This window comes from Mastacembelus armatus, chromosome 10, assembly GCF_900324485.2.
Source record: "Mastacembelus armatus chromosome 10, fMasArm1.2, whole genome shotgun sequence".
Lineage (NCBI taxonomy): Eukaryota > Metazoa > Chordata > Actinopteri > Synbranchiformes > Mastacembelidae > Mastacembelus > Mastacembelus armatus.
Window position 1 is genome coordinate 18,665,333 of NC_046642.1, and position 21,790 is coordinate 18,687,122.

The following is a 21,790-nucleotide window of genomic DNA, read 5'->3' on the forward strand; positions in this document are numbered from 1 at the left end:
TTTGCCTAAGGTATGATCGAGCAGGTGTTTCCCCTCTCTCCTCACTAATGTCTCCAGATCTCTGTGCTGACCTCAGCTCTCCATGACTCACCCCGCAGCATGCTGGCTCAGTGTGTCAGTGCATGTGTGTGTTGGCTGTGTTCATCAGTGTGTGTCGGCTTCCCGGATCCCTGCAGGTGTCTGTGTCAATAATACAGGGGTCAGAATGACAATGACCTGAAGAGGCTTGGTCTGTTTTCGCCATTGGCTGCTTTGTCTGTCCACTAACGTTGGATCTGACGTAAGGTTATGTCACAGACACTGGCAAAGATGTTCATCTTCTCAGTTTTATCATACTGATGTAGTTTTTAATCAGTTACAGAGAAAAAACTAATTCGTGTGTTATATGTTTCTTATCCATTTATGACTGTTGCTACATGTAATTACTAAATAGGTGAATGAAAATTGTGGCACATGTCACAAATACCTTCAGTAATGATGTCATAAAAGCTCATAAGTCAAAATTTGTAAGAGGCAAGAACTTTAGCTGACAGTTTTTTACTATTGTACTGTAAAGTCGCTGTTTTTAAATGGAAGTGAATGGAATAAAGTGTAATGTGGCTGCCTCTTATTTTTTACTACTACCCCGGCAGTGTGTTGTGAGTTGCTTGAAAACAATACTATACTTATTATACTTACTAAAGTGTATATAGGCTACTTGGCTTTTGTTAATGTATACCCCAAAATGACAATATTATTTGCATTTCTGGTACTTAGGTTCAGCCTCCCCAGCCACTTGTTGCATCCTCAGTATGTAACATGCAACAACAATGTAACAACAAAAAACTGCGGTTTAAAAAGAAGTCAGCATGCTGTTTGGAAATATTAAAAACCAACAGCAGGTAACACTGGCTTATCCACCCAGTCCACCCAAAAGACACACCCTCATGCCTTCCATCCCTCCATCTCTGAACAAGCCAATTCCTGAATCCATCCATCCATCCATCATCCATCATCCATCATCCATCATCCATCCATCCATCCATCCATCATCCATCATCCATCATCCATCATCCATCCATCCATCCATCCATCCATCCATCCATCTATTTCAGCCGCTTGTATCTGAGATCTTGTCCTTTCGGTCATGACCCAAATCTCATGACCATAGGTGAGAGTTGGAACGTAGATTGATCTTTTGGTGCAGCTCCTTCTTCACCACAACGGACCAGTACATTGACTGCATTGTGGCTGTCTATGCACTGATCCGTCTGTCAATATCATGCTCTGTCCTTCCCTCACTCACTCCCTTCCCTCACTGAGCAAGATCCCAAGATACTTAAACTCCTCCAAAACTCGACAAAAACTGCATTGTTCTTCCTGGATCCGAGGTTCATCTCCAGCACCCTGGCATAGACCGCCCCAGGGAGTGTGATCCCTCTGTATTTGGAACACACCCTCCGGTCCCTCTTCTTAAAAAGTGGGGCCACCACCCTGGTCTGCCAATCCCGGGGTACTGTCCCCAGTTGCCACATGATGTTGCAGAGGCGCGTCAACCATGACAGCCCAACAACATCCAGAGACTTGAGATACTCAGGGCGGATCTCATCCACCCCCGGTGCCTTTCCACCGAGGAGCTGCCGAACTACCTCAGTGACTTCAGCCTGGGTAATGGACAGATCAGCCTCTGACCTCCCAGCCTTCCTCTGTGGAAGGTGTGTCAATGGGGTTGAGGAGATCCTCAAAATATTCCTTCCACTGTCCGACAATATCCCCAGTCGAGGTCAGCAGCTCCCCACCTCCACTGTAAACAGTGTTGGCAGAGCACTTCTTCCCACGACAGACACCAGAGACCTTACAACCACAGCTCCGAGCTGCTGCATTGACAATGGTGGTGGAGAACATGGCCCATTCAGACTCAATGTCTCCAGCCTCCCTTGGGATCTGGTTGAAGCTCTATCGGAGGTGGGAGTTGAAGACCTCTCTGATAGAGGGTTCGGCCAAACGTTCCCAACAGACTCTCACAATATGTTTAGGTCTGCTGAGTCTGTCCCGCTTTCTCCTCCGCAAGTGGATCCAACTCACCACCACGTGGTGATGAGTTGACAGCTCTACCCCTCTCTTCACCCGAGTGTCCAGGACATACGGTCGATCATCGACCACCGGTCTAGGGTGTCCTGGTGCCATATGCCTGAACATGGTGTTCGTTATGGACAGGCTGTGACTAGCACAGAAGTCCAACAACAGAACAACGCTCGGGTTCAAATCCGGGAGGCCCCTCCAAGTTTCACTGTCGCGGCCCTCCTGATTTCCCTCAGGAGTTGATGAAAACCAGAGTGGAAAAAGAAAAGTGGGAATATTGGACTATTAATGCTCTATAACCACTGGATGTCTAAATAGAATGTCTGCTGGCAAAGTTAGACATATCAACTTATCAGCAAGGAGCTGATACGTCTAAGCTGTGTGCACAACCTGTGACCAAAAGACTTACATTACTCATCACTGAAAGAAATAATTGCATATAATACTATATCAGTACTACTAGGTAATTATTTATACCAATAGACTAAACTACTACTGGCTGCAAACAGCACTGTCACTAATACTGCTTCCTTTAGGTTTCTTTAGCACTGAAATAAAAAAATAAAATGAGATAGTAAGAATGTGATTAAGTGACTCTATACATGTGTTTTTTCAGATTTGTAGTAATCTCTGAGTCTATTAGAAGGTTGTTCCTAACATCCAGGAACTTCATTGTCTTCAGCTCAGCTCGCCTCCTCCTCTTCTTCACGAGCTCGTTAGTGTTAACTCATCAGCAGGGTCAAACACTCTGAAAACACACATTACAACACAGCCAGCAGATCACGTTACACAATTTGAATAAATACAAGGCAATTTGTCACTGTCATGTCAGAGTTTGCCCCTTTTTTCTTTCTGCCCTCGCTGCCTTTCTCATCCTCCTTCCTACACCGCACTCCTCCTCCACGCCCTGCCTCCTCCACCGTGGCACAGCAGCAGGAAGCAGAAATGGTGATTGTATTAACCCCTCGTAGAGAGCACTAACCTTCGCTTCTGTTCAGCTGGAGGTAATAGCCCAGGAACACACACACACATCTTCTGAGACACATAGTTGAATGCATATACACCCACAAAGTGGCGGCAGAAATATTGGTGGTTAAGGTTAGGGAAAGATCATAGTTTGGGTTAAATGTACAGGTTTTTATGGTTAAGGGACCTTTGTTGTTGTGGATCTGTAAGTTTAGGGAATAATTGTGGTCATTATTAAAAATAATTGTCTAAAGTGTTACAGCCCCTCGTGCCGTTTCTATCTTCATCTATCTCCTCTGCCTACAGAGTTTGTGGCTCTATAATGTCACCCAGCTCCCTTTTTTCTCCTCAGCAGTCAAGTCATAATTCCCACAGCCATTAGAGAGCTTTTTCAGTCAAACCTCAACAAATGCACATCTGCTGAAAATACTGAAATAACAGCCCAATGGACTTTAGTGTATGCATTCACTTTCCAGGCCGCTGTTGATGTGAAGGTTATTTCATTTTGTGGAAACTGAAGTTACATAGATCTGCACAGATGCAATAAACACCATAGATCGGACTTCATCGGACACCAATTCCTATGTGGTTGAGTCACTTGCATCGTCTTTGTGATGTGACCGTATGTCCAAGCAAAAGGGACCTGCAAGTTGCCTGTTGCTTTTTTTCGTTGCTGTTTTGCTTTTGAACCTCTCTTTATCACAACTAATTACTTTAGTAATTAATCGTGGGATTATCCCAGGCTATTTTCTGTATGCCGTAGATAAGAGTGGTGTGTAAGTGATGTAATGGTACATGTTTGATATTGAACTAAGCATTTAATTATCACCTGTGACTCAATATTGAATGGTTTGGTCTATACTACTACTGACCTGTAATTTGTATGTGAGCCTTGCTCTGCATTGTTGTATAGTTGTACATGTATGTTAAGTGAAGGGATGCGTTAACTCATTAAATATGTGTACAACGTGTTGTCTAAATGACATCTGATGTGTTATGTGTTGCATTCCAACAGTATTTAGAGGTATTGGCAGTACATGTATGTCAACTGAACTGACTATGCTGTATCTCGACTGTCACTGACGCATTAGTAGATAGCAGCAGCGGAGGTCCTTTCATTGGCAATGAAAGAACGACTCTGCTGGACTATGGTGCATGTTACTGCATTATTAAAGACTTAGTGAAAGACAGCAAGCGCTGCAGAGAAATCCATGATGTTGCAAATAGTTGGCAGCTGAGCTATTAACCTTATAAACAGTGCTTTTGGAATAAAGTCAACATACCACTTGAACATGATACTGAAGTGAAGACAGCTAGAATCACTGCTGTGGTCAAACTGTCTGATGTACCTACTGGACGTGCATTTGAAGAGGAACCAGTTGTTTTGCTTAGAAAAAAAGAAGCAGAACAAACCACACAGTTGATGCTGAACATTTGACCTGAGACAATTGTAATCAGAAAAGTGGTTTGAAATCTACACTTCTAAGTTTTTGTTAGTAATCTAACAACAATAGTGTGATTTTACAACACTGCACTGAAAAACAACAATTGTTAGAACAACTTAATTATATTGTGTCTATTGGTAACACACAATTTTTTTTTTTTTTTTTTCAAATTGAGAGAACAAGTTAGATCACTAATAACATTGTATCAACCACTAGGTACAAAGTACAAATTGAAGGAATTATTAGGCAGTTCCCCACTAATTCTGTCCTGAAAACTGCACTAACTGTACTTTCAGGGTTCATTTAATGGGTCCCTAAGCTTTAGAAAGGCCAAAACCACCTCCACTGGTATCTCACTGAAAAGAAAGACATATTTGCAGAATTTTCTGTATTCTCCTATCACTTATATCCCAAGGAATGAACGCTGAAAACAGTTTTGTCTCAGTTCTCTTAAGCGTTGTATTCTCAGTGGGCTTATTTTTACTGCCAGGTTGACAGAAGCTTAACATGCCTATCACCAATGACACCCTGTAAAATATCACCCACATTAACCCTGACACCTTCACACACAGATCTCTAGCCCTTCACCAGACAAATTAAAAAGAAAGAGATAAAGGGTGTGGTAAAATATTCTGAAAGAAAACATTAGGTCTTGCAGTGTAATAAAAGCCATTTTTATATGATATCTTTTTCTGTTGGGGGGGGGGGGGGGGGGGGGGGGGGGCACCTTATCTATTTGGTGGAAGTGGAAAGCCTTCAATAAGAGAATTTCTCAGAGGTGTGTGGGGTGGAAGTTCCCCACAGGGGTTAGCACAAAAGTTCAGTCGAGCTGCATTATTTTATCTGGCTTTTTCAACATCCCTCCACCCACTCCACTCTGCTCTCTTAAACAAATCCTCTTCTCTCTTTCTGACAACCTAATAATTCTTAAATAAATCCTGCCCGATGTGAGAGCCTGGCCATTCCCCTCCGACCCAGACAATACCCCTCCAGACACTCACACACACATAAAGAGCCCCTGGGCAGAGCTCTGACCTGTGCAGACTTTGACCTGTGTGGGTGAAACAGTCAAAGTCCTCATGGACCCAGATGTCCTATTGGCTTTTAAAACCATACACAGTCTCTCCTTCACTTTCTTCTCTGCTCTCCTCTTCCTCGCTCTCTCTCCTTCCCTGCAGCCCCTCTGGAGACTCAGTGATAACCAGGGTAAACCCAAGGAGGAAGGGAGCAGAGGAAAGAGGGATTGAGGGAGGAGGGAGGAGGGTGGTGAGAGGGAGTTGTGATGTCCCAACTCAGGGATATTTAATCCTCTCTGTGAGGGGCGAGCGTCTCTCTCCCTCTGTTTGGTTTTGGGAGATCAAAGAGGCAGTTCAGATCCTGGAGAGATCGCTCGCGCTCTCCTCCTGAGTGGACCAGAGACTTTCACTCTCTCTTTCTCTCACAGACACACACACACACACGCACACACACACACACACACACACACACACACACACACACATACATTTAAGTACTTGAGGTGACTGGCAAGGACGTGGTGGTGGTGGTAATGAGGCGGTGATTGATAGGACTTCATGCCTCTTTACTCCACTGTCTTAAACCACCAACATATGGGTACACTCCAAATAAAATCAAATCTGTATGCAGAAGGAAAGCGAGAAGAGATGAAGCCCCACATTTTGGGTTGAATTTTAGCTTTCATTTCACAGAGTTACACTAGTTTAAAAGTTAACTTCTTTCTTGCTCCCACTATGACTCACAGGCTTCTTCAACCTTGAGCAGACATGATAAAACAAACACACCTGGAGTTGCAGTCAGCCTAGTGATACACACCAGTTTTGTTTCAGAGGATACAGTTGGCTTTAGGCCATGACCATAACACTAATGTGGATACATTTATAAAAGCATCTTTTTTTTCTGCTTTGGTCCTCCACCCACACTAAGTTCATTATTCATCCACCAGAAATAAATAATTTTAAAAATGCCTCTCAACATTTGAAGACTCCTTTGAGGTGTGGTGGTGCATGGGAAATGTAGATTTCAGATGTTTAATTGTCATGTGATCCATTGTGAAGAAACCTGACATTCTCATGTATTCAGTTTTTTAAAATGCCAGAACATCACCAACTTGATTTTGACACTAAAGATCCCTGTTATCTTGCTCCCATCTTTAATCTGTTCATAGTCTCACATACTATAACTATGTGTAATGGCAAATAGGTCTGGATATTAAATCATTAATACAATTTTGTTAGTCAAATTAGTGGCATTTGCCTTAGAATGAAGTCATTCGGTTGGTTAGCTGATAAATCCTAGAAAAGTCAAGTGAAACTGCATTAATATAAACAAATGTCATAAGTCATAAATTCAACTCAAGGAGCTTTACAGTACTGCACACAAAACCCTTGAATTAGAGCAGGAAAGCTGCTCCAAAAAAATGGAAGAAACCTTATGAAGAGTAACAGAGATTCCTCTATATAATAAATTCAATGTATGAACAACCACAATCAAAAAAATTAAGGATTGTAAAAAATATATGAAGAACATGATCCAGGAGGATGAGCTACGTCCAGACTTCCCACAGACTTGGCTCACGGTTTAACATGTTAACCGACTGTGTGGATGCAGCCATCAGACATGCAGCATGTTATTGTTGAATGCAATAACGTTTTTTTTTTTTCACGTTATGTCTAAAATGAGTTTCACACCTATTGCAATGGCGCTCTTGCCAAGTTTTTATAATATTACTTAAAAGATATTCTGAGTCATAAAGTGAGCGCTTTCTGTTTCATCACCCTGGAGGAGTTTTTTAACAGTGGGAGCTGTAAACCGTATAGCCAGCGATAACAAAAGTGATGATTCCAATGTTTCCTTTCTATTTGTATTTTAATTTTATACCAATCCCCCTGAAACAAACACACACACTCATGCACATACACACACAAATGTAAACCCACGGCTCCCCTGCCACTCAGCTTCTGAGGTTTGCAGGTCTCTGATAGGAAGCCTCTGAAATGGAAAAGAGATAAGAGTAAATAAACAAATAAATTCAATAAAACCGAATTTGTGCTGGTTCAGTGCACAGAGAGGAAGAGGGGGAGCGGGAAATGGAGGGAGCGCACTCTGCAAGGCCTGACGGCAAACCCCACACAGATGCATTCTCAATAAAGCAAAGCAAGGTAAAAACCTAAGTGAATTCATGCAAGTTCCATTTATTCAGTGAAATCTGTTGAGACTGTGCTGATAGAGAGAGACACCATTTGGCTCTCTAACAATAGAATTATCAGTTACTGCCTCTGTGTTCCCTCGATATCATCTCCGTCCATTTTATACCACTGAACTGCTCCAAAAAAAGTATTTTATTTCCATCACAATAAAGTTATTTGGCATTGTCAGCTAATTCTCAGTGGCACAACAAGCTTTCTTTCAGGCCCTATACCGATCCATTCGAGAAGGACCTATGCAGAAGCGTGTTACACACACAGCTAATCTGCCTTTAAAACAGTGCCACAGGCTTTGATGTGCACCCACACCAACACACCACTTCAACAGCTTTTCTTCTCAGATGTTGCTTAATTACACTATCATAGTCTGTTAATTACCTTATCAGTGCCGCATAATCCCGTGGTCAATGTCTGAACGCCATGTATCAAAGCAAAATGAATCTCTTTCATCTGATTTTTTTTTTTTTTTTTTTAATTTCTTTATGCATTGGTTCAAATTTGCAGATGAAGTTAGTTATTTTTCTTACTAATAATTAATGTCTTGAGGAGAAAATAGAAAAAGGTATGTTTGTTTTAATTTGTTGCTTTAGTGTTGATCTTATGCTAATTTTAATTGTTACCCAAGAGAATTAATCCTGCATCACAGGAGAAATGAAGCCAAGTTGCTGGCTACCATGGATGTATGATGTTAAAGGAATAGTTCAACATTTAGGGAAATACACTCTCTCCTCTCTTTGATACTTTATGCAAAGTTTGATACCACAGTGAAACAGAAATGTAAAATGACACACTGTGATTTTAGGCAGGTTTTTGTGTTGAAGTCACTTCTTGATGAACAGTTTTCCAGCCAGTACTTGAGCGCAGCTCTTCTAGCTACAGTGCACATTGCCAGACAACTGTAGAGTCAGTCAGCACGGTCTTTGATCGTGGTCTCAGGCATGATTATACTAAATGCTGCAACCTTACTGTGATGAGAAGACTCAGAGACTTAGTTAACGTGCGAGCTGTCATTCGTGAGGAATAATTACTGCATAAATCTTCTTATGTCATTGCAAATGGATGTTTTTACATTTCTTTCTGTGTGGTTAAACACACAAAATAAAATGTGTTAATTAATGACCTCCGAAGCTAATGGTAGACTTTTGTCTTCGTAATTTAACAATCAGGCTATTCTCCCTGTTTCCTAATTAACTGACCCCTCCATACAGCAGTTCTCCACCTGATCCACAGATAAGAGATTTATATCAATCTCTGTATTTTGGAAAGGAACATATCTCCCAAAATATGTTAATTTAACTATCTCAACTTAACTATCTTAAGGGTATGTTACTAGTTTCAGCAGCAGTAGGGCCAGGTCAGAGTTGTGGCTCTAACCACAACCACAGTAACGGTGCAGACAAGTGGATTCAGGATCACAGCTCCCAGTGAGTCCGGAGCAAACACCAGTCAGGTTTTACAGCATAAAAAAACAACAGGGAGGTAGTCTGAGTTCACTTATCCGGATGATTATTCTGGTTTCATCAGGAATTGTTAAACAATACTTGAAGTACCTAAAATGTGATTAGCTCTGACGTACAGGGTTTAAAATGTAGAAATGGAAATACGTACGACTGGCAGTGGATTTACTGTTGTAGCTGTGCTGTTTGAATCCTAATCTCACACTCTGGTCAGCTGTAACTAGTTATAGAGGGCAGGAAATCAAATAGGAAAAATAGAATTTTTCCTTAACGTGATACAAACAACAAACAGTTTATTTATTAATGTCCAGGTCTTTGTTGATTCTGGTTGTACCTACTTTGCAATGTGGTCAGTCTTGAGGCTCTTGTTGAGGACTCTCATATGAAAAGGTGTTTCTGATACAGTTTTTCTTCAAAAACTAATTATATATAACAATTGCATTTGTGAGACTATAATATACACAAATCTAATTCAATTCCAATCTCAAAATCTAAATATATATTCAGGCATTTCCATTTCAGAATTTGTGGCAGTTGGTAGGGCAGGAGTACTGCAAATGGCAACCCCACATTCACTTCCAAACAGATGTACTATATCTGCATTAATAACATAAAATCATTTGTCCTCAAAATTACCGTTTGGTTACCTTGTGTGAATCTGATGTGTTGTATATGTGTCAGTTCTGTGTACACACAGCTCTGTTTCAGCATGGAGATGCTAATTAAGAAATAATTGCAGGGGCTACTGAAATGTTTCTCAAGCATGGAAGATGTAAGCTTAAATGGTAATTCCACCCTGAAGATGTTAACGTATGCACAGATGTTAATGTTGACTCCATGTCGGGCACCTCAGTGCTTTCCCAATGCTCCTCTGTGCTTCCCCTCAGCTCAGCCAGCAGCCTACCAGATTTGTCAACTTGGGGAAAATTTCCATTTTGCAGCTAACTCTGCAGCCATTTGCCGACTTTTATCTTTCAGTGCGTCTGCAAACTAATTAATATTTTTTCTCTCACTCTCTCTTTCTCTCTCTCTCCCCCTTCAGGCAAATATTTGTTTCCTCAGAAGTGAGCGTGGGCAAACCTTGCTCACAGCTCCATATGCTGCCAGCTGCCAATCAAACGGGCTGAAACTAATCGTAACCCCCCTCCTCATGCCTCCTCTGTCTCCTCTTCCTCTCCTTCAGCAAAAAGAAGTTGGGGAGAGGACTGGTGTGTATGTGTGGGGAGGGGGTGGGGGGTATTAAAGGCAGACACAAGCCCAAAGCAGCGTTCCTACTGTACTGAATGTCGATGCAGGGCTCTTCCTGTTTGAATCTATGCTAAGCTCTTGGTTTTGAGTTTACTTCATTGTATTTATTTATTTACTTGTTCAAATGGATTGCACTGTATCTGTGCTGGATTTGGTTTGTTTGCCAGATAGCTCCAGGAGTGGACAGTGTGTGTACACAGTGATTTGTGTGTATCCACGAGTGTGTGATTGTGTGTGCCAAGGCCAAAACACAAACACACAGACTGGGCCATTACAGCTTTACATCCCCTGCAGATCGGCAGCAGGTGAATGAAGAAGGCAGCAGCAAAAACGGATTAAAGTGATGTATTATATCAATCACACTCCTGTATTTACTGGACAGCTTGACTCTTGAGCTGCCAGCTCTGTCACAGCAGCTGATCTCTGAACCCCAGTACACATATTTGGAGGACATTTAGTTCCTGGATACTGGTGATATATGATTAGTTTTACATGATGTGTGCACTGTGCCAGACTGGCTAAGCCCAGTGTCAGTGGAAGACATTTGGAGAGTGGTCTCACACTGTGCTCTGCTGCTTGATAAGTGATGTACTGGGTAAAATGTTGCAGTGAGTAAAAAAAACAATTTAAACATGTTGCATTTTTCAATATGATGCTTCCCTGACGTCTCTCTCTAAGAACGCTGGCTCTTTCACATGTCTTGTTTTGATACTGATAACAGGACACACTTTCAGACAGTCTATCCTAAAAGCTGTTGCACCCAGTTGTTTATGTGAAATGTGCTGTGTTGTAAAAAAAAAAAACAAGTTGTCCCTCAGCCCTGCCATTAGGAAATGGTTGGAGATGCAGTTGGTTATCACCCAATAGGCATTTCATTTGCAGCCTACTGAGATGTTCACTGGGACCAAACTTCAGTAGACAAACATGCCTTGAGTTTTGTGAAACCAAACCAGGGACAGCAACATTGAACATCTGAAGTAATTCTAATGACTGTACATGACTAATGACTGTATGCATGAACATTTTTCGCTTACATGCTGTACAGTCATTTTCTCATATATAAACAAAGGAAAAGGAAAAAGATTTAGTTTCAGCAAACAGAAGCCTTTCCTCTTATTGTGGTGGGTGCCATTGAATTGAAAAAAAATTGAAAAACTTCGTCAGAGCTTTTTGCTCTTTTTCTTTACCATTCCTGTGTTTTTGCAGCTCAATCCTCTGCCAAATGTAAAACCATTTCTATTTACATTCTTCACTATTTATTTTCTTAAGACTATACTCAACAGTATAGTGTGCTTTGAATTCTTAATTTCTTTACTGTTTTCTGGAAGCAAAACTACATCTAGTGAGTTTGCTATAACATTTGTGGGGGATACACAGGAATGTTTTTGCATTCTCTCAGAAGAACAAGTATATAATATCTATTAATAAGTCAACTATTGTATTATGTCTTTCTGTTCAGTACAGCCTGTTGTATATGTAGCATCCATTCACACACACACACACACACACACACACACACACTCACTGTCTCCCTCCTGCTATCATTATCAGAGTATGTGTGTGTAAGTGATCCTGTCTTTGTGAGGTTAATTGAAGGCAGGAGCTCTGACTGTCTGAAACATAATCTGTCTGCTTGAACGTGTGTGTGTGTGTGTGTGTGTGTGTGTGTGTGTGGAGGGAGGAGTGTGTTTGAGGGGAGGGATGTCTTTAATAAGGCCACGCTAGTTATTTATACAAAAATAGAAAAAGAAAACACACACAGCAACTTTTTATCCCTCCACCTGCTCTCTCCCTACTTCAACTATAACCCCCAAAACAGATTATTCCTGGGGATTTGGGGTTGCACAAAAGAAACAAAAAAAAAGCAAGAGTGATGCCATAAGCCTTGCTATCCTCTCATATCAGCTCTTATCAGGGCAGTCATTTTTGACAGGAGAAAAGCTTTTATCTGCAAAAAACTGTGTCCATCTGGACCCGCATATGAGCACTCACACACACATTCACACCCACACACAAAGAGTTCCACTCATGGCCTGGCAGGCTGGAGCTGACACACACAGAGCAGGTAATCGGCTCACCAGTAAAGTTAGAGAAAGGAAGGAAAAGAGCTCTCACCAAGTGTATCTCCCTCTTTGACTGGATTAGAGCCCACCAGTGTTCAGTCTAGGTGCTCTGGTGGACAGTGGGGTGAGAGGTCCACGTAGGGTTAATTTTCCCTACCTAATGTGACACCACATCCTGCTGTTTGCTTTCTGACACATTATATACAGTGGACATTCAACAAATCCTGAAAAATTAGCAGTGAATCACACTGCCAAGCCTGAATATATATCCACACATATACATATGTGTATTACACACTCATTACACCTAATCAACACTTTGGAGTCCTCTGGTCTGCTGAGGTTAATTTGCAAATCATTTATTCCTTTATTGTCATGTCATGTCTTTAGTCACATGGTGCTTGCTATGCCATATGCATAACATTGTAAGGCCATAATTGCAGACACTCCAAGTGCAAGATTATTTCTTCCTTAAATGAAGTGATAGTGTTTTTCCATTGTTGTGGATGACAGGGGAGGAGACATAAGAGTTAATTAACTATGATTAGGAAGAGCAACAGTCACTGAATATGCTGGGGTTCTAGCTCAATGCGCCACTCTGTAATTGCTTCCTTTCCTTTCCTTTCTTTCCTTTCTTTCCTTTCCTTCTGGCCATCCTTGTACAGAAGATTCTCTTTCTGAAGAGGAGAGCTGGAGAGCCCTCTGCTGGCTTATTATAAATGAGTCAAATAAACATAAAAAGGGAAATGTTAATCTAAGATGTTTAATAGTTAACAAATAAATGTTTGCAAAAAAAAAAATAATTGCATGGCCTAAAAATGGAAGAAGTAATACTTCGTAATTCTGTTGTCCAAAATATAGATTCACTGTCCAGATCAGATTCATTGCCTTCTTACTGAATATTTTCTGTAATATTTTATAAACATTTTTACAAGGACATTTTGACACTGACTTTTTATATTGAACATCTAAGACAGTTTTAAGATATTCTAGCAAAGGTCCAGACCTGCTTGTACTAAAAACACTACTCAGGTAGAGTGAAAGTTGAGAGCTTTGGGCGTCTGGTGACAGACGTCCTTTGTGTGTTTTAACTTAGCCATTATAGTTGAATTCTTGCCCTGGATCAAACCTGATGGTTATTGATCCAAAGAAACTAATATCAACGACTGAGTAGTCAGAGTGCCAAAAAAATTCACAGGATTAAGGTGACCCCTGACCTTTCCACCCACATACCAGTATTTCTACCAGTAAACTGAAAAAAAAATCTAAACATAATCAGCAGATTTATTTCAAATATTTCTTAAATACATTCATGCTCCTCCAAAGATTAACCCTTGGGACTTCTCTGACCCCATGACGTTTCATCAGCAACCCTCCAGATAATCATTGTATTTCTGGTTGTATTGCAGGGGTTGGCTAAATTGTAATTGTAAGTTGGCAGTTTTCAAAGTCATGTTGTTGTTCTGGGGCAGCATGGTGGATGAGTGGTTAGCACAGTTGCCTCACAGCAAAAGGGTTCCTGGTTTGAAACCCATAAGGGGCCTTTCTGTGTGGAGTTTGCATGTTCTCCCTGTGCTTGTGTGGGTTTTCTCCAGGTACTCTGGTTTCCTCCCACAGTCCAAAAACATGTATGTCAGGTTGATTGGTGACTCTAAATTGCCCATAGGAGTGAGTGTGAGTGTGTGAGGTTGTTTGTCTCTATGTGGCCCTGTGATGGACTGGTGACCTGTCCAGGGTGGACCCCTGCCTTTCATCCAAAGAGAGCTGGGATAGACTCCAGTAGATCCCTGTGACCCTGGTTAGGAATAAGTGGGTATAGATGAATGGATGGATGTTGTTGCTCCGGCTGTTTTATAGGGCAGCTATAACTATTCTAGTCTGGTGAACCACTGTGAGAAACTAGACAGCCCTTAACAAAGAGCACCGGACCCCCATACTCCCAGAGCACCTCCCACAGAATTCCGCAAGGGTCAAATGCCTTCTCCAAATTCACAAAACACATATGAACTGGCTGGGCAAACTTCCAAGAACCCTCGAGCACCCTGAAGAGGGTATAGAGTTGGTCCAGTGTTCCACAACTGGAACGAAAACCGCATTGTTCCCCCTAGATCTGAGGTTCTACCATTGGCCAGATCCTCCTCTCCAGCACCCTGACATAGACCTTCCCAGGGAGGCTGAGGAGTGTGATCCCTCTATAGATGGAACACACCCTCTGGTCCCTCTTCTTAAAAAGTGGGACCACCACACCAGTCTGCCAATCCTGGGGTACTGTCCCCAGTTGCCACGCGATGTTGCAGAGGCGTGTCAACCATGACAGCCCAACAGCATCCAGAGACTTGAGATACTGGGGGTGGATCTCATCCCTCCTGCCTTTCCACCGAGGAGCTGCCGAACTACCTCAGTGACTTCAGCTTGGATAATGGATGGATCAGCCTCTGACCTCCCAGCTTCTGCTTCCTCTGTGGAAGGCGCGTTGGTGGGGTTGAGGAGATCTTTGAAGTATTCCTTCCACCGTCAGACAATATCCCCAGTCGAGGTCAGCAGCTCCCCATCTCCAATGTAAACAGTGCTGGCAGAACACTGCTTCCCCCTCCCAAGGCGCTGGATGGTTTGCCAGAATTTCTTCGAGGCCGACAGACAGTCCTTCTCCATGGCCTCACCGAACTCAGTTTTTGCCTCCGCCACCACCCAGGCTGTCGCATGCTTGGCGTGCCGGTAACCGTCAGCTGCCTCAGGAGTCCCACAAGCCTGCCAGACTCGGTAAGACTCCTTATTCAGCTTGACGGCATCCCTTACCTCCGGTGTCCACCACCCGGTTCGGCGATTGCCGCCACGACAGGCACCAGAGACCTTACGACTGCAGCTCCGAGCTGCTGCATTGACAATGGAGGTGGAGAACATGGTCCATTCATACTCAATGTCTCCAGTATCCCTCAGAATCTGGTTGAAGCTCTCTCGGAGATGGGAGCTGAAGACCTCTCTGACAGATTGTTTGGCCAAAGGTTCCCAACAGACCCTCACAATATGTTTAAGTCTGCCGAGTCTGTCCCGCTTCCTCCTCCGCCAGCAGATCCAACTCACCACCAGGTGGTGATCAGTTGACAGCTCTACCCCTCTCTTCACTTGAGTGTCCAGGACATACGCCCGAAGGTCAGATGACACAACCACTGACCACTGTTCGGCCCATAGGCCGAAACAACAGTGAGAAACCTGTCCCCGACCCGGAGACGCAGGGAAGCGACCCTTTCATTCAGGGGGGAAAACTCCAACACATGGCGGCTGAGCTGGGGAGCTATAAGCAAGCCCACACCATCTCACCGCCTCTCACCGCGAGCAACTACAGAGCAGAAGAGAGTCCAGCCCCTCTCAAGAAGTTGGGTTCCAGAGCCCAGGCTGTGTGTGGAGGTGAACCTGACTATTTCTAGTCGGTACTGCTCAACCTCCCGCACAAGCTCAGGCTTCCCCCCCTCCCCCAGCGAGGTGACATTCCATGTCCCCAGAGCCAGTTTCAGCGTCCAGGGATCGGGTCGTCAAGGTCCCCACCTTCAACTACTGCCCAATCCACAGAGCACCGGCCCCTTATGGATCCTCCTGCAGGTGGTGGGCCCACGTCACCTTTTCGGGCTTCGCCCAGCTGGGCCCCATGTCTTCATAGACAAAAATAGTAAAAACTACACCAAAATGACCACAAAGAGAAGCAAAATAATAATAAATCTTTCAATCTATGGACCTTGCTCTTATGGGGGCCATATTAACATGCCTGTGCCCAGGGGCCTATTGTCCCATAATCCCTTCATGAGCACCATAGTAGATTAATGAAGAAAACAGAGAAGCTAGAGAAAGGTGAGAATCATGGTTTATTTTTTAAATGTATGTTTAGATTTTACAAAAAAAAAAAAAAAAGATTTATACATTATGTCCAATACAGTAGAGGACATAGTCCCAAGCAGTGCTACTCAGTTATTAAGAATATTAATGACAAACCCATCACCGGTTTCTTACTTACCACAGCTGATACATAAATTCACCAATAACAGTTATGTAAAGGACCACAGCGGCAATGTACCAATTTAGAGGGCATCCTCTGACTTCGCAGCAACATAAACCCAGCTGACCTATAGCATTTGGTAGCTATGGCATTAAATTACACTACTACATTCTCTAGTGTAACACTCTCTTACATAAGCCAGATCTAGGATCAGCACTGTATGTGCACTAAAAAAAAAAATCTGTATCTTTGAATAATTAACATCAGCGTGTTCTGGGCAGCTTGATCACAGCATGTATATGTAGATGTGTGTGTGCATAAGTGTGTGTTTGATCAGTGAGGTCTTTGAAGCAAAAAAGACACCTCACCACCGCCACCATCTCCTCAGTTGAGCAGATGAAAGCTGATATGTGTGATTGAGAGTCCACCACTTGTTTCCACACGCTGCCCATTCAGACCAATGAAAAGAAGGATGATCTAATATTGTAGCAGTTATGATACAATCTCAAGCCTGTGTTTCCCTTTTCGGGTTATGGTGTGAAAAGAAAGAACGCCCAGAACGACGTGGCTCATTTTGTGTATGTGTGCAGTGCATGTGTGTCATTAGATTATCTAGTAGAGGCAGGGATTACTGAATTAAACTTTCTGTAAACATGTAGGGGGGACTAGAGAAACATAACAGCATGAGGCAGAAAAAATAAAGCATGGTTGATTGAATGAAGGAATGAAATGTGATTGGGGTGACGGAGGCAGGTGGCTGGCCTACTATAAACCAACCAAACCCACAAACAGCTGTTCATTTCTCAAAGCCCCCTTATACCCCCCTGTATGCATCAGTTCTCTCTCAGTCCCCCCTCATATCCATCCCTCTTGTGCTCCTCCCCCACTTTCTTTCCAAAGCTACCATTTCTGTATTCAGTCCATCCAGCCATTCCATCCTCCCACCTCACTCTGCTCCAGCTACTGTAGCCTACTTTGATCGTGTGCCAAATGCATCTCACCTTCAGCTCTATGGGCTAACCATTTGTAGCATTAATAAAAATAGCAATTAGTTGCGTGAGAGAAGAATACAAATGAGTGAAAGAAATATTTATAATCACAGAGGATTGTTTAGAATAAACAACAGTCTTGGCATTCCACATGTTTCTCCTTAATGTCATATTAATAGCACATCACACCAACACCATAAACTGAAACGCAGACATATTGTGGTATAGGTATTGAGTAATCGTTTGTGCTTTTATAGAAACAATGTGAGAATTATAAAACTGAAAGACCAACTCAATGTCTCTGATTTCAAGCTACTTAACATCCAAAAGGTGGTGCTCTAATATTAGTCATTTCTTTCTAGCTAGTATTTACATCCTACAAGTGTGCCACGGAGTCCCAGTGTAGGACATAAAAAGGTCAGTCCCGTCTGTCTCCAGTGGGCTGGATGGTGAGCTCACTTTCTGGCAAGCAGTGCCCGGCCCACCAGCATGAAGACCAACCCAGAGACGAGCTCCAGGGGCACGCCGGCCGCCGCCACCATGAATGACAGGCCGTAGAGCACAGAAACCTCTGCATCAGGACAGGTGTCTCCTCTCTCCTGCAGGATGTAACGCTTCACATCCACTACCTCCATCCACAGTACATAGAGCAGAAGCACTAACAGGAACAAGCAGGCTGTGGAGTGATACAGAAAGAAAGCTACTGAGACACAGATAGAGGCTGTAACTGCTCTAAGTGACTCCAGAGGAATGCAGCTTCATCTCTGCTGTTACCACGGCAGCACTGTTTACACCTGCTGTTGTTATAGCAACAGTGCTGCAGAGTGACATCTGTTGCTCTGTGTGTTGCTTATGTGTTTGTCATGTGACAGGCATGAACAGCTGACAGCAGCAAGTGCTGAAACGTGTTTGTGTCTGTGCATTTGCCTGGCAGTATATTTCACAGTGCAGACACCACTGTTATGAACTCCACACATGGTAAGCTATATTTTACCAGCAGCAATGAGGAAGGCTCCACCCAGCTTGTAGAGTTTGTGGCTGATGAAGGGGACACCACAGACCAAGAGGAAGCCCCCACTCAGAGCTGAAACCAGCCCAAGGATTATCAGCAACGTCCAGAAGCCCCGAAAAACTAAAAGAAAAATGACAAAGTTGCCCGTGTGTTTATAGCTTAGAGATTGTTTAAGGGTAGCAAACACTGAGAAGTCAACTTTTGTTATAGTGTGGCATCAACTTTTTTTTATCTAACTCCAGACAAGAAAGCAAAAAAACAATTTCCCAAATGTATTTCTTTAACAACTTGGTGTTATTTTTTCAAATGTAATTAAAACATTAAAACATTTAGGCCAGTACATAAAAAGGAACAGCATTATGAACTTTATGTTGATGAATAAAATTTTGTCAAAATAGAAAATGAATGACATGAGAAATATAGGTGCAGGCATTGCGTGTCATATTTTATACATCAACACCACCTTATCTTCTAACCTTTGGGCATTTTTAAGATATCATTTTTGTAATTTTATAAAGTTAATCTCATTGCTATCCACATAGTGTAAATAGTCAAATGTGCAGTGTGCATGTGTGTATAAGTAAGTGTGCATGTGTGTGTACTTTCACAGATAGATGACATAATGTGTCTTAGTAAAGTCACCATGAACCTCCAAAAGACATATTGTCACATTGTCAATGGCATATTTCCACAAGCCTCTGAAACGAGATGCATCTATATCATTCACTCAAAAAAATATTCCCTCAGCCTGTGTTTAATGGTGGTGCAGACTGATGATCCAAAAGCTCTGATAGGTGTTCCCTTATGAAGAGATCTGACTGTGAAGGTCATAACATATAATTCCCATTATTTCCTACCCCTCAAACTATTCACTGAATCCTCATGTGCACTTATCTGTGTGCATGTGACTGAATTACCTGCTGTAGCATCATAACTCGGATGCGGCACCTTTCCAAGTGCGACAGGCAGAGGGAAGAGGTAACCATGGATACACACTTTGGATTCTGGCTGGTTTGCTGTGTGAAAAAATCATTTAAAAGTCTTAAAATGCCTCAAAGGCTCAAAAAGATACTACTTCTAAAAAATAATGTAGTTCTAAAAAAAATAAAGACCTGTACAATATTTAGAGAGAAGCCAAAAACACACCATATGCACCAACACATTCTTCTCGCTCTCGTTGTGTATATTTTCTGTCATATATCCAAATTAAAGACATTTTTCACTTCTTAGCATGTCAAGCAGACCACACTACTGAGCATGAGCCATGCAACCACATTGGATAAGTCCCAGTGAAAACTGTTTGCTGCCTAAGAGAAAAGTTTTCTACATACTGAAGAGCGTGGCCAGGACTTCGTTTGTTGTGGGCTCCACCTGAAATGCACAGCGCCAGAAGAAGCCCTCATGGTGGAGATTGAGAGACGGAGGAGAAACAGTGACTGCTTCCATTAACACGATCTAAAGAAGAAAGACATCAGTGAAGAGACACAGATAGACACAAAAAAAAAAAATCTAAAGATGGACCAACGTTAATTTCTGTCAGCTTTGTCATCGCGTCTATTTTGGCTGATTCTGTGCTTTATTGATGCCACTGCTTCAAACATGGTTCTGATTATGGCCTGCTGGTCTGTGAGGTTTTCAAGGAGAACTTATGAACCACACATAAGTGATACTCTCCACTTGCTTGTCAAAAATATGATTGATGGTGCTGAATAACACACAGCAACTTTAATCATCGTCTTTTATTGAAAATGAAAGACTTAGTACTGTGCTGTCAGGGAGGAGTTCACAGGGGGGTTAGCTTTTAGACATATGCGCCTTACTGTGCATTTTGTGAACTTTCTCACAAATGTGGCATGGAAGAATAAACTGAAAAATGAAAGGGGCAGTCCACCGATTAAACATGAGGATTGGTTATCTCATTGGGACTCTTACGCAGCCTATGAAAACAGTTGGTTCTGGAGGAGCTTTGTCAAGTCTGAGAAAATAACCCTCATGATGTCATCAGGGTTACATGGTTACAGGGCTTGGAGAACTACCACTACAAATTTATAACCACTAGACCACCAGGGCCTAGTGGTTATAAATTTTTAGCTGTGCTAGCAGCATGGCTTTAGGAATGGAAATACATGTCTGTACGTCTGTCAGTTCACCACTTTGGTTCAGACTGAAATATCTCAACACCTTCTGAATGGAAATTTCTGTACAAACATTTAAGTCCTCCCTGCTTTAAACTGATGTCATTATCATCTGCAGCTGTTCCTTGTGTTTAGTGCTGATTACTGTGGCAAATGTTAGTGCTGCAAAGATTGTAAACAGCTGTTAAACATCAGCATGCTAGCATTGTTGTGAGCATGCTAACTTAAACATTGGCCCATCACTGTGCCTCAGTACAGCCTCACAGAGCGTTTAGCATTGACCCTGGTGACATAAAGTCTGCATTACAAGCTGGGGCCATGTAGTTTGAAAGATGCGTGTGTTTATCAAGCAGGGAGGGTTTAACAGAAGCATGCTATTGTCTAGAGTTAAGGATTTCAGGAAGTGTAGTTAGTCTAACAGTCGGTAGGCTCTGTCTCTACTGCTGCTGCACTGACTTTATTCATTATTTTTCTTGTCTAGCTCTCTATCACAGGGCTTGCGACTGTGGAAACGCAATCCAAAGTTACTTTAGTATGTCTTTAAATATCCTATAGTGGCACAGGATGCACCTCACTATCTACACAGGCTCTGATCAGGGTCCACATTGGTCTGTTTGTGGTTCTCACATGTGATGTTTCATTGGTAAAAATAATATGTTGCTGTGACTATTATTATATGTGATGTGTTTAGGTCACCATCCAATTCTAGCAACAATGGCAATAAGGTTGGCATTCGGTGTATTTGTATTGGTGGACATGGACCATTATGTGCAAACGTATCTTTCCTACCTCTGTCCCATTGGCATCTTTTTCTTCTGTCAGTGTTGTTTGAGTCAGCCATGTATATGGTCCACAGTTGTCACTGGCCACCAGCCAGTAGTCTGTACCAAAAGCCAAAAAGAAACAAAGAGTCCCTACTGCCCCGAAAATCCCCCCAGCCAAAGCTGCACCTCCTACCCTCATAACTCCAGCCAAAAACCTTGTTTCCTGGGACTTTCAATGACTCCTCAGTGTCTCACTGGTGTCCACTGTGCAGCCCTTTGCCCAATTCCAGTCCTAAAGAAAACAGTCGGGCTCTCCCAGCCACTCCCTAGTATATGGGAGCTGTGGCGAAAAGAAGCTACAGCAACTGATTAGGTCAGGCAGGGGGACAGGAGTTATTTTAAGAAGCAAGCCTGTCCTCGTCAAATTACCAGTGGGTA

General features: G+C 42.5%; 1 protein-coding gene across 1 annotated transcript; it reads right to left on the minus strand.

Annotated features, from left to right (window-relative positions):
- Positions 1-17,526: 17,526 nt before the first annotated feature.
- LOC113144026 (transmembrane protein 182-like) lies at positions 17,527-21,717 on the minus strand. Its single transcript, XM_026329679.1, has 5 exons — positions 21,378-21,717; positions 19,785-19,908; positions 19,371-19,469; positions 18,436-18,573; positions 17,527-18,117 (listed from the first exon to the last, which is right to left on the minus strand). Exons 1-5 carry the CDS (start codon positions 21,549-21,551, stop codon positions 17,897-17,899), a joined length of 756 nt encoding a protein of 251 aa, XP_026185464.1. The 5' UTR covers positions 21,552-21,717; the 3' UTR covers positions 17,527-17,896.
- Between the last annotated feature and the right edge of the window lie 73 nt (positions 21,718-21,790).